This window comes from Meriones unguiculatus, chromosome 15, assembly GCF_030254825.1.
Source record: "Meriones unguiculatus strain TT.TT164.6M chromosome 15, Bangor_MerUng_6.1, whole genome shotgun sequence".
NCBI classification, from domain to species: Eukaryota; Metazoa; Chordata; class Mammalia; order Rodentia; family Muridae; genus Meriones; species Meriones unguiculatus.
In genome coordinates, this window is record NC_083362.1 from 31,892,840 (window position 1) to 31,906,635 (window position 13,796).

Here is a 13,796-nt window from a genome sequence, read left to right on the forward strand (position 1 = left end):
CCTGAGACCCAACTTAGTGTAATAGATATTGTAGGCAACTCAGTTCTTAATTCTGGACCCTTTTTTAAATTCAAGCATTATATGAAAAAAGGTAGGTTGAAGAACTTAAACAGTTCTCTTAACACTTAAAATTACCAAGAATTTTCTTAAAGTATGTCCAGAATTTTACTTTTGTCATAAGTTGGCAAAAAAATAACATTCATCAATTTTTGAACATCATTTATTCAAACATAAATTTATTAAAATACTTTCTTACTTTCTTATATGAAATGATAGTCTATGCACTTGATACTAGCTTGTCTTGTGATATTGCTTAACCCATGAAAATATGAAAGCATACTTAAATTGCAGAGGTGTAGTGTAAACAGTATGCCATAAATCTCAGAAGAGTCTGCTTTAAGAAGGATAAAAGCTCTCTTAGGAGGGTGAGATATGATGCAATTGGAGAGAAGGCTGTCACAGCTCTTGAGGAGTAACAGCACTGGCTGACTTGGAATATCTGTACTAAAGTTCAGAGAAAATTAATTTTAGTTAGGTATGGTGCAGACAGATAAGCAAGACCTTACGTTTGGCTGAAGGATGTTATAGACTACAAGGTCATTCCTCATTTTCTGAAAAAGTTCATTTAATTCATCTTAAAGTTTATTAAAAACTGAAGGCTTCTTTTAATTTTGCTCTTTGTTGTGCTTAAAACAAACCAGATTTTGAAGGTGTATGTAGGCATTGTTATTGGTAAGAAAATAAAAACAAATAGACCAGTAAACTAATCTTGTAAGGCAGACAGGGTGTTCATAAAAATAAGCTAATTGGACAGGTGCTTTTCAAATATTTTGTTCTTAAGGAGTAGTATCAGGGATTGTTTATAGAACACTACAGAGTTATGAGAACTTTGTGATTCATGGAATAATATTCCTGCCTGGATGGCAGATAAAGAGAACAGTTGAGGTCTGTTGCTCATTGCCTTTTCTGCTTTATCTGTAAATATTAGATGTTAATAACAACTGATTGTTATAGAACGTTCAAAAGAAAAGCTGTATTTCTTACAGAGTGTGTTTATGGTAATAGTCTCCAGTCCAACAGGACATAAATTTTAACAAGAATTCCACAAATACTGGGTTAAACATTTGAGTTCTTAATTCTTCAAAGCTTAGTTATATCAATATTTTACTAAATGTCTGGTGTTAAAAATCTTGATATTTAAAAAATGACTTTATATTTCAAAAAGTCGGCAGTTTTAGGAAGAAACACAAGAACTCTGCAAGTTCAAACCAACCTGCTCTACCTACCAAGTTCCAGTCTAGTCAAGGCTATTATAATGAGACCCTGTCTTAAAAAAAAAAAAAAAAGTGTTTCTGTAACAAGTAATTCAGCCTGTACTATCTAATGAATTGTTGAATAGTCGTTCAAGCTAAATAAGTAAAAAGGTAAGCCTTCCCTTTGAAAGGAGAAGAGGAGAGGGAGGCCTTGAAGTTACTGTGTCCTTCATGATCACTTCTTGAAACTGAAAAAAAAATTAGAAAAATATTTGCTTTACAAATGCTATACATTACATATCTATCCACATAATGATATTACATGGATAGTCAGTTTATTACATATTCACAATTCATTTTATTATGTACATTTCATAAACTCTATATGTTAATAACTATATAGTAAGTTGATATAAATATTTTGCTTATAAGATATAAAAGAAAATATCACTGTACTATACTTATATTTTATATCAAAACACTTAACATGGGTTTATCTTTCATATCAATAGACCACAAGAACAATTTTCACAACTATTTCATTGGCCTCGTTAATAGCCTTTAAACTAAATGCATTATTGTAATATATTCATATTCATCTGTTTATTGCAGCAAATTTCATTCTAGAATCAGAAAAAGCAACTGATAAGAAAACTGCTTGGAATGTATTTGTTACTGCAAATTATAAAACAAGGCTGGATTTATGCCTTAAAGGACTAGGATGAGTAGTAGCTAGGAAACTTGTCAAGTTGTCACATTTTTCTGTCCTTACTACATCAATATTTCACACTAGAAAACACACTAACTCTTTGTTGGGACATTTCAATCAGCTCATCCTTTACACACTTGATTAATCCTCACCTATGTGAAATATTAAAATGTAGCTTCTTATCTAATCATCATGCTCCGTGATAAAACTTTAACTTATTTAAAGCACATTAATATAATTCAGGTTTAAATTATTTATCTTACCCATAAAAGAAAGGGACTACAACCAAATTAGTAAGAACAATTTTGATGAATATGAGTTGTATCAATTATTAATAGATATTTGGAATATATCAAAATCATAGGAATAGCAATAAAATTTTGACAGATCATTTGAATCTAAGTTATTACAAATTCTGAACCTCATATTACTACTTTTACATCTATCTCTTTGCACCATTTAAGCACTTCAATGAGGATTTGTATCTGGAACAAGATGATATCATGCAGTACTTCAAATGTATTCTATCCTGATTGGGCATGTAAATGCTGAATCTGGGTTCAGTATAACTCTAAATTTAACATGTATTTAGTCATACACATAAGTGTTGAACTAAGGTTAATACAGGACAGATGCTTAAATGCGTATGGCCCCTCCCATAATACAATGTCATTAAGCTAGGTTGAGAAAATGAAGTCTTTAATGTTGAATTTATACAGCATGTGGTAGCATGACGCTAACAATGCATTAACATACCATTGCACAGAAAAGAAAATATACGGTAAAGTGGCTTTTAATGATGGAAAATGATATTTCCCTAGAAGATTGACAAGAATTAATTAATTAATTGACAAAGTGTCAAAATAGAAAAGAAAATATTTGAAACTTTTCAGTCTTCCTAAGGCTTTACCCTGACTTGCTATCTTTTCCAGTTCTTTGTGTGACTTGAAAAATTCCTTAGCTTGACTCCACATTAGCTCAACTACTTTTCCTATTATTTTAAGTTTTAAGAAAGAAAATATTGTTTAAAAGAACTTAATGAATATTGCCTAATGGTGCAAGTAATTTCATTGTTACTAGAAATCAGTGAGTCGACACAGAACCTTTGAGCTTATCAACACTTTTATTCTTAGCTGCTTTATTCTATCTAAATTGGAAAGTTCTGACACCTTAAATACAAATATATGACCACAGGTACTTTTATTTACTTTTCCTAACACTGTCAAACCTCTAAAGTTAGGCCTTTGCTCATACCTAAGTATGATGGACATGTTTTGATGGCCATGTAACATAGGTAATTAATATACAATACCCCTTCGGTAGGCTTATCTAAACTTTAGAAAACTATCCCATTTGCCTATTAAGAAATATACCCTTTAAAAGGCTTTACCTAGCCGTGTTATATGTTAACTTCAATATGACACTTACATTAAACTCTCAACCCTTAAACTTAGTGCCTTGTTAGAAGTTAAAGATTTCTGAAAAATTCAGGTGAATGACCCAGTGAATATGTATGGTTTGCTGTGACACATTATCTGTAGCATATTATGTGCTTTCAAAAGGACAAAAAATTCAGTTCATAATATCTTGTGATTATTTTGAACATAGGCATATAGTACTATAATATATTGTACTTGTTTTTAGTGTATCATTTAACACAAATGATAAAAATGATTTTTACAATGCTACCATTTACATGTTTATTAATATGAGATTAATGTTTACATTTTCAGATGGCTCTAAGTTTATTAAAAATTAATATTTTAGAAGATAATGTGATATTAAGAACTTGCTTTTATGTATGGATCCCTAAGTTCATGTGGAATCAGCTTGTTGGTGATGTTCAACATATTAAGTAGGTGGATACTTCTGTGCCAACATAAACTTCATTTTACCACTTCTTCAAATCTCCTACTGTATTCATTGACAGAAAAATGACTCTTCCAATTTTATTCATCTAACTTCTTGAATTTTCTTTGACATCTCTTTTCCCCCAAGCAAATTAGAGGGAAAGAAATGGGACTGCTATTCATGCATAAAGGCAGGATGCCTTTAGCTCTCATGTGAGTTTCTCTCAGTCACCATCATGATTTCAAGTCATGAATTTATTTTTACATGCTTATGCATGCATATTTACATGTATTAGTTACTCAGTTGATCTTAAATTCCATTAAATTTGAATGAATAGAAGGAAACTTTGTTCATAGGATTTTGTTCTCGTTATATTACATTTTATTTTGTTTTGTTTTGTTTAATGATTAGCTCATAAAGGTTGATTTGCTCCTGAACTGCTTTGTTCCCAGACATTGCCATCTTCCCCAACTACCACCAAGTCCTCTCCATCTGACCCCATGACCACCTCCAGAGCTAACCAGGTACAGTATCATCCTCTCATCTACACCATCCTTTCACAGCGATTGCCTGCCAGCTGGAGAAAAAGATAATGGTGGGTTAAGGATTTATTCGTTCATTCACGTAGATACACCATGATCAGGTTCCAATAACCTAACAAATAAGGATCAACCATTTTTTTTTAATTTTACATGCATTTTAACGTCATTACCAAAAATATATACTCAGGTAGTAGATTAATTAGAATTTTGGACTTATTCTTTAAAACTGTGACCACTAGACAAAGCCCTGAGGGTTAATTATTGAGTTCTTCTTTTCATCTCTTTCAGTGTATCTTCCTACAAGTTTTTATAAATAAATTTAGCATATCACATGGGTTATCAATTGTATTAAAATTGAGCATAGATATGTTTTTAAAGGTGAAAATAATTTTACCTTTTGAAACCGGCCTTATTTTGTAAACAGTATCACCTATAAACATTTCTAGTTTGAAAATTGATATAATTTCAGGGTTGTTTAATAATTGCAGATGCAATATATTTTCTTACTATGGAACTTTTAATCACTTTCATTGCAAGAGTGTCAAACTTTGCAAAAAGAATTATATCTTATTAGTAAAGTTTGACAGTTGTTTTGGAACTATATGTTTATAGACCACCTTCAAATATGTTGAGTAATTACTAAAATGTTGAAACATGTTTTTTAGTTTGTGTAAATTGAGTTTTATTTAGATGAGAAGTACTTTTGTTTATACTTCTCCTTTTTAGTAAAACAAGGCTTGTTGGGATTATTTAAGTATTAAGAGCTTATATTTTAAAATATTTTCATTTGTTTGCCAAGAAGGTATTGCTACCTATGTTGTATGTGGCAATTTTCATATTATTTAATATGAAGCCATCTGTATAATTTTGCGCATTGACTGATTCTAATAATTTTGCAACCTCAGGGAAAATAAAACGACTTAAACAAATCTAAGCAATCTTAGAATACTGATCGACATTAGAGTTTAAGTTTCTTTTTATGAAATGACACTTCCTTTAAACACAAGAATGTCATAATGCTCACCTTCTGCCCTGAAACAGTTAAGGCACATCAGGAATGATGCGCTCAGCTCTCTTCTCTGAAGAACATGGCAGTGTAGAGGTGAGAAGAACACCTTCTCCAGCCTCCCTTCTTTAATTCTGTGGTGTACAAACTCACCAAGGGGATTACTGCCTTTTGTTTTAAATTCTCTCCTATGATCCATTAGTGTTTGATTTCTCAATAGATGAGTACAGTGTAGATAAAACCAATGATTGTCTTAAAGCAACTTACTAAGTAGAAAGCCAGTCTACTAATTTTATCCCTAAAATTAGGTTTATAATTTATTTATGTGAATGTGGATTTTTGTAAAATGATTCCTTACAAAAGAAAGGCCAATTATATCTACTTTCTTATTAATGCTATATTTTACCCTCTAGATATATTATCACATTTGCTTCTGCCAAATCTGCAATCATAATGATTGGAAATATAGGCATTATGATTTTATATTCTGTCTACTGCACTGACATATTTTGTTATTCACTCTGGTTTCTTTGGTTTTGGATTTTTTTCCTCTTTTTGTACAAAGAAGCATAGCTCCTAAGCAAATACATAGTTTATTGAAAAAATTAGAGCTTATCAATAACATTTCATTCTTAGTAATTTATAACTGTGCCTGTACTCCTTCATGGTAGATTCTCATCAGATGGTACTAAAAAAGGAACATCATCTTTGTTGTTTACTCATACTTTAAGTATAAAACACCTAGTTCTTTCTTGTGAATTGTCCTAATTAAGTTACTGATTCATGTCTATAAGTAACAGCCCTATTGAGGAAAATATGGCTCAATGTAATAATCTTAAACTTTGTGGAAGTAAAATACTATCTGTATGTATATTATTATATCATTGTGTATATATACTCAGTTAGATACAAACATAGATATATAGTGATTTAGTTTATGTTTACCCAGCTATTTTCAAATATGTTTCTACTCTTATAACTGACAAAATGGAGAAAATTAGAGATTTCTATGTTAGGTTAAAAATTACTGCTATGTGTTCTAACTTGTATAACCTAACTGGAAAAAAGCAGGAAAAAAAATCTTTTCCTAAGAAAATTTCTATAAGCAAAACATATATAGTCAAATAACTAACATTCCTGTTGTTTTCTGATCAACATTGACAGAATGAATTTTGATTGAATTCTCATTTTTATTTAGTAGTTTGTGTTACTTAGTGATGGGTGGAAAAGAATTATAAATATGCAGAAAATCTTGAAATGAAAACCATGGCAGTAATTCAAAGAATATACTTGATCTGCAGAGCCACCATTCCAAAACTTTTCATTCTAAAGATTATTATGTTTATATTAGCCATATGAGATAGGATAGCCATACTAAAATCTACAGACCTAAAGAAGCTAAACAGTAAGGAGGACCCTAGGGAGGATGCTTAAATCTCATTCAGAGTGGCAAGCAGGATAGATACCAGAAAAGAGGAAACAGGATGGGAGCCTACTATAGAGGGTCCTCTGAAAGGCTCCACCCTACAGGGGATCAAAGCAGATGTGCTAAGACTCACAGCCAAACTTTGAACAGAGTGCAGAGAATCTTATGAAAGGGAGGGGGTGATAGAAGGATACAGAAGGACAGGAGCTCCAAAAGGAGACCAACAAAGCTAAAAAATCCGACCCCAGGTGGTCCTACAGAAATTGATGCACCAACCAAGGACCATGCATGGACCCTGCTCAGATGTAACCGACTAGCAGCTCAGTCTTCCATGTGGGTTTCTGAGTGAGGGGGCAGGGTTGGCCTCTATCATGAACTCAATTGCCTCCTCTTTGATTGCTTGCCCCTGGCTTGAGGAAAAGGATCCAGGCAGTCCTGATGAGACTTGATAAGCTATGGGCAGATGGCAGAGGAGGAGAACTCCCCATTTCAGTGGACTACAGAAGGAGAAGAGGGGGAGGAGAGATGGAGGGTGGGACTGGAAGGAGTTAAGGGAGCAGGCTTCAATTGGGATATATAATGAATAAATTGTAAAAAAAAAAATACAATAAAATAAAAAATTTTTAAAGATTATCGTTTAGCAATTGAATTGTATTTATTTATTCTTCAGCCTCCTTAACGTGTTTCCTTGGGTCACACATTGAGCACATTATTATTTAATAGTAATGCCCCTTGAAAACAGAAGACCCACCGAGCGAGAAGCCAGATAAACTGAAAGTGAGAAGTGAACACTAAAGCAAACTGTTTGTGGTGAGGACTGTGTCTTGCTGTTTACCTGCTGAGTAATCCCATGGGAAACTCAAATGCCAGAGTTTCTCAGGTTTCTTTCTTCTGACATAGGAATGTTCCCAGCTTTTCTCATGGTGGTTCAGTGTCTGAGTGTGTTCATTTAAAGGGAAAGTGAAAAATGTTAGTCTTTAAAAGTAAATTACTAGTTAAATAACTTATTTTCAGTGCTTGTGTTAACAATAATCCAATACTAGTCTTGTCCTTTCTGAAATCTAAGCTATTTCTGTGACCAAGTTCCCTGGCCTTATCTGAGTTCTACCATTACCATCTAGAGAACGTGCAGCATCTCTTACTGAGCAGTGAAGTGCCACAGTCTCTATGGGGAACAGCTGGCACAGCTGGCACTGCTACACTTTATTTTCTTTTTATGTGTTTAATATTTTAAGATGAACATTTGCATCCTTTTTCATATATGAAATTTTCAAGTGAAAAACATTAAGCAAAGAGAATTGGTTAGACTTTCAGTAGAGTCAGCAGGATCAGTAGTGCTTACTAATTCTGCGACAATACTTATTTACTCCGTCATCTCATCATAATTTTATAAGTCAGTCACTCAGTCAGTCAGCCAGTCAGTCAGTAGTGCTTGGCTATCAGGAGAAAACACAGATAACGGTTGCAAGCTAAGAACTGTCTTTTCTTCCCCCCTCTGCCATTTATCTTTCCGCTTCCTCTATCCCAACCATTGAAGCCATCAAAAGAGAACTTCCATAAACATGCAAACAGTACTTACTAAACCAACAGTTCACACCCATGGCTTTTGCCTTTTCACTTAATTTCCACAGGCATTTCTCTCTTTGCTCCTACCAAAATCAGTTATCTCAATTGTAAAATGAGCATATCCTTTTCGTATTACTAATGGATATCCTTTTTTTAACTGAACCCTTCTTTGTCAAGTTCTGACTCTCTATAGAAATATTCCAATCTTCATGCAAATGTTTTTCTCCTAATTTTTAATTTAGATTTTGACTCTTCCCTACATGTATGTAGTGTAATGTGAGCATATTCACCCTGCTCCTTACCCTCTCTTCCCTCCCACTCCTGTCTCACATCGTAAAACACTGAGCAAGCTTCTTTCATTAACTTCCCTTTTCCTCACAAACTAATGCCTCTTCTAATCCAATGCCTCTTCTAGTCCTTTACAGCAAAGTTCACAAAAGTATCATCTCCAGACTGTTTCCATTATTCTTTCTGTTCCTAAATCTACTCCAGTCAGGCCCTTACCTCCCCCAGTCCAGCAAATCTACAGAGGAGGACATCAGTGATAGCCACACTGCTAATGCCAGGTGTTTGTCCTCAGTTCACAGGTTAGAAGCCTGTCAGCAGTATGTATACCATTTTGTTACATCCACTTCTATGTTGTCCTTTCTGTACTTGGTATCTAGGATTCTGCTCTATCTTTGTGATCCTCCCTCACCATGCTATGTCGATCCTACTCCTGGTCTTCTAATCCCCACTTTGTCCCCATTTCACTGATGAAATGCTCTAGTCTTCAGACATGGAACTTGGAGCATCATATTTATTGCCTTTTCCATGCAGGCATAGGCAGAATATATGCTTCAGGGATATTCTGCTTTTTTTTTCATAAATGATACCACATAAAGAACATTTCTCATAGAGGCTGCAAAGTTTCAAGATGCCAGTTTCTAATGAGAGCTTGCTTGCAGCATAATCACATGGCAGACGGTAAAGGGGCAGAGAAAGGAAACACTGCAGAAGAGAGAAAAGCCATTTACACAAACATAAGACAGCAATAGTAACCCCTTTATAGGGCAGAGTCCAAAAATATAGGCATTGCTGAAAGGCCTAGCTTCCCAAAACTGTTGCATTGTCGTCAAATTATAGCACATAAATTGTAAAGAAGAGAAAAGCTCTCTTTCAAACCACAGCAACCATGAAAGAACAGTCTTTATGAAGGTTTAAACAAGCTTTTTACCATGTTTTAATGAATTTATAATTTCCAAAAATATATTCTAAAATTTAAGCTTTGGGCCCTAAATACCTTGAACTTGCCTCTCATGGTGCAACTCCAGACTGTATGCAGCTGCCTGCTTAATGTTGTCACTTACACATCTGTTAGCTTCATATTTTTTCTTTTTTTAAATTTTTTATTTAACTTTTATTAATTACACTTTATTCATTTTGTATCCCCCCCATAAGCCCTTCCCTCCTCCCCTCCCGGTCCCACTCTCCCCCCTCCTTCTTCACGCATGCCCCTCCCCAAGTCCACTGATAGGGGAGGTCCTCCTCTCCTTCTTTCTGATCTTAGTCTATCAGTCCCTAAGATTACCCTAAACCTTCTCCTTCTGAACCGTCAAAAGATTACATTGTCCTGCCTACCTACATCTGAAATGCTTTAAACCAGTTTACCTAGTAAAATCAAATATGCCCAGTGTTGCATCAGCACTGGTGAGGATCAGTCTTTGAGGACACTGCTTCTTTTATCTGATCCCAATACTACTCCCACTCACTCTGGGCACTCACACCACACAGTTGCTCTTCCTTTCAGACACTAGCAGATTCATCCTCAGTGTCTGCTCTTGCTTCCTTCTGCATGTGATATTCTAATCTCAGCAATCTCTTTGGTTAAAACCTTTGTAACCCTTAAAGGCTATTCCAAATCTACCTACTCCAGGAGACCACTTGGCTGCCTTCATTAGCACCCCTGTCTGCCCTGCCTCTTACCCCAGAGCTCCTTATTTGACTTTTCATATATTCTTTCTCCTGCTGTCTTTGGAGTGCGGTGCACTTTCTTACTAATCCATCTGTTATATGTGCCCCATCACTCCTTTAGAACATTACATTGTACAACAATAGGAATTTTTTCCGTTTTACTCTCTAGCTTACAAAACAAACTGGAGCATAGTAGGTTCTGAAAAAGCACATATTGAGTGACTATCATTAGATTAAACAGGATCATATGTTTGTTATAATCCTTCAAATGAAGCTTTGCCCAGGAATTGTTTCTAATACTGTAAACCAAATAGAAGAAATTCATTTACTGAATAAGGAGATTAACCTAAAATATACAGCCTTTGCTATACTCTCGTTCTACTCAGAAACAGTGTCTGTGTTTAGAAGTCACAGAAATGTGTGTATTAATTACACAAAAATGTGCATTTACATCATGTTGATAAAGGAAGTACAGCTTTTAAGAATCTCAGTGAAGGACCATTCTGCTGCATAGACATATAGATGAATAAGTGTATAAAGCAACATTGTTTACAATAGAAAAAGTAGGAAAACAACTTGATCTTTAATAGTATAATTCTTGAAGGATTTCTGGTATTAAGGACTGTTATGTGGGGAACTCATGAAAGTGATAGAAAAGATCATGTAAACTGGTCTACAGTAGCTTTTTTTCTATGAACTAAAGGAAAGTAAGTTGCTAAGAAACATGTCCTTTTTAATGGTCAGAAAATATCTACCATGTTCTGTGTTTGAATGCATTAGGGTTATAACAGAAACTCGAAAATTACTACCTTTTATTATTATCTCTTTCCTCCTAAAAGATAACTAAAGATGACAACAGGACAAAAATGCCAGTATCAGTTCTGATTCATATGATGTGTTAAATAGAAATTAGAAGTCTCTAAGGGTAAGACTTGATACTATATGTGCCTCCAAGCTGTAAAATGCCCTAAATTGTTATACATCTTGGAATGTGCTAGTGAATATGAGGGAAGGTCCCTGGGGAGAGACCTCTGTCTCAGAGAGGTGCTCATTTACTGTAAGGAAGTGGCCTTTGTTTCGTGTTTTCAAAATTATACCAAATGAAATTATTATATAATAAATGTAAGGTTTTTAAATTTTTATTTTATTTTTAATTACACTTTATTTACTTTGTATCCCCCCTCTAGTTCCCTCCCTCCTCCCCTCCCAATCCCTCCCTTCCTCCCCCTTCTCCACACATGCCCCTCCCCAAGTCCACTGGTAGGGGAGGGTTTCTTTTTCTTCCTTCTGATCCTAGTCTATCAGGTCTCATCAGGAGTGGCTGCATTGTCTTCCTCTGTGGCCTGGTAAGGCTGCTCCCCCCTAAGTTTTTTATCTTTCATAGTTACTATGTCAGAAGTTCTTGAGCCCAGCTTCATGTCAAAGCACCTGTGGAGTTCTATTTAGTAGCCCCTAGGGGCAAGTTGATGTGTGTGTATTTGAACAGTTTGACACCTACAAAAGTTTTAGTGTGGCTATTAGTTTAGGGTTGAGGATGTTTGCTTAATTAATATTACTTAAGGCACAAAGGCATATTATTAAAAAGGTTTTTTTTGTCTAATGTTCCATTAGTGGACTTACCAATAGTCAGATATGGTTAGATTTGTTGCCCTAGAGATCTTTATATGCAAATTATAATCATGCTTTTAAGATTGTTTTGTACTGTATTGCCCAAAATTGTGGAACTCGATTAAGCAGATGCTTTCTCTCCATCCTTCCTTTGGTATGGCTGTGTATACACACACATACACACACATGCACACACCTACATACATATACATGCACACACATGCACACATACATACACATGTACACATATGTACACTCACATGCACACATACTCACAGACACCCACATATATACACACATGTATACATGTGCACACATACTCATACACACATGCTCACAGACACGCACACACACATACACAAATGTGTGCATACATACACATGTGTACACTCACATGTGCACACACATGCAGACATACAGACACACATATACACACCTGCACACACATGCTTACTAACTCATACACACAAGCACACATGCACACACAAATGTGTCGTCATAATATGGCCGCACCTATGGTTAATTTACTACTCTAATACCTCTGATGATTTTAAAAGTCAGATCTTTTCCCTTTAAAATTGTATTGATCATTAGTTCAACCACTTTTTACATTCACCCTATCTGGGTGACACTGTGTATTTCTATGTTGGAAAGTACTCTTTCTCTTTAACTCTCAAACTTTTTCTGCTCTCCAGAGCTGTAATCATTCATCTGCCTGACATTTTCACTGTAGTGTTTAATAGATACTTCAGGCTGAAAATGTCCACAATAGGTTGCTTTCTAGCCACATGTCTCGTCCTTTGTCCCCGCCATTTGCATCACTGAACACAGTCTCTGACATTGTTCAGAGCTGTTTTCATTTTTCACTTTTTAACTTGAATATTGAATTCAGTGAAAAATGAAAAAACTGAGAACCCTAATTTACATATTTAAAAATTAAATTTTTCAGTTACACTTTTCTACTAACTAGAATTAAGAATTCTTGAGCATATGTTTTAGTACCTATGAACCAAAATGGATGCGGGAAGACTAATAAATATAAGAGTAACCTTTTCTTTTAATTTAACCTGTGAAGAATTGCAAATAGCCCTTCTTCTATAAACAGAACTTCATTTTAGTAAAATCTGATTTTTCAAAGCAGCAAAACGATCCTAAGTCATTCTTGCTTTTAAAGTCAACCTACATTCTGCCACACTGTATTATTGTTACAGTGTGTCTGGTCCCCTGAGCGGACTTGAGCAGCTTCCCCTTTTATAGAGCCAGGTAGACTGGTTGTCGTCTCAGAGGAACAGCAGCAGTTTGAAGAGCTTCTGTGCTGTAATGCATGGACTGTTTTCTTTTCCTCAGTCCAGCTGCACCTCCCAAGCAGTAGTGCAACACAACTTTAAAATAGACATCATTCACAAAAAAATAAAAAAGAAAGAGGAAGAGGAATGCTTCAGAAACAAAGCAAGATAATGTTAAGTCAAATAATATGTATATTAAACTTTTTTCTCTTCTGACGGTTTTTGGAAACTATTGTTCATTTTTGTCTTCTTCCAGAGCCACACAAAAGGTTGTTCACAGCTTTCCCTTCACTATCTTAGCTTATAGACAGAAGAGAAGATGAAGCGTGGAAAAGAAACAAAATGAGGGCACAACCTCCACAAAACTTGTAGAGAAACTCATGTATCTCAGGTATAGTTTGAAGCAAAAGGGAGGGACGTCCCTAGTTCTTTGGTGAGTTAGCAGATGCTTACATTGAGCTATCTTATTAACTGGCCCCTCTCGCTACTTAATCAAGTAGCACTCAGTCGTAGATCACTGGAATTAATCTGACTACATTTTTATGGCTGAATTAGGGTAACCACTGACTTTAGAAACTGAAACTATAAAACATGGT

The 13,796-nt window shown here is 34.9% G+C and overlaps 1 protein-coding gene across 7 annotated transcripts in view; it reads left to right on the plus strand.

The window, feature by feature from the left end:
- The window catches only part of Nova1 (NOVA alternative splicing regulator 1), a 129,829-nt gene that overhangs the window by 110,864 nt on the left and 5,169 nt on the right, over positions 1-13,796 (plus strand). For 5 of the 7 annotated variants that reach the window (XM_060368309.1, XM_060368311.1, XM_060368312.1 and 2 more), the window contains one exon: positions 4,266-4,337. The exons of the other annotated variants lie outside the window; for them this stretch is intronic. In XM_060368309.1, the coding sequence (XP_060224292.1) occupies positions 4,266-4,337 (72 nt within the window). The remainder of the gene's footprint in view (positions 1-4,265; positions 4,338-13,796) is intronic. 7 annotated transcript variants of the gene reach the window in all.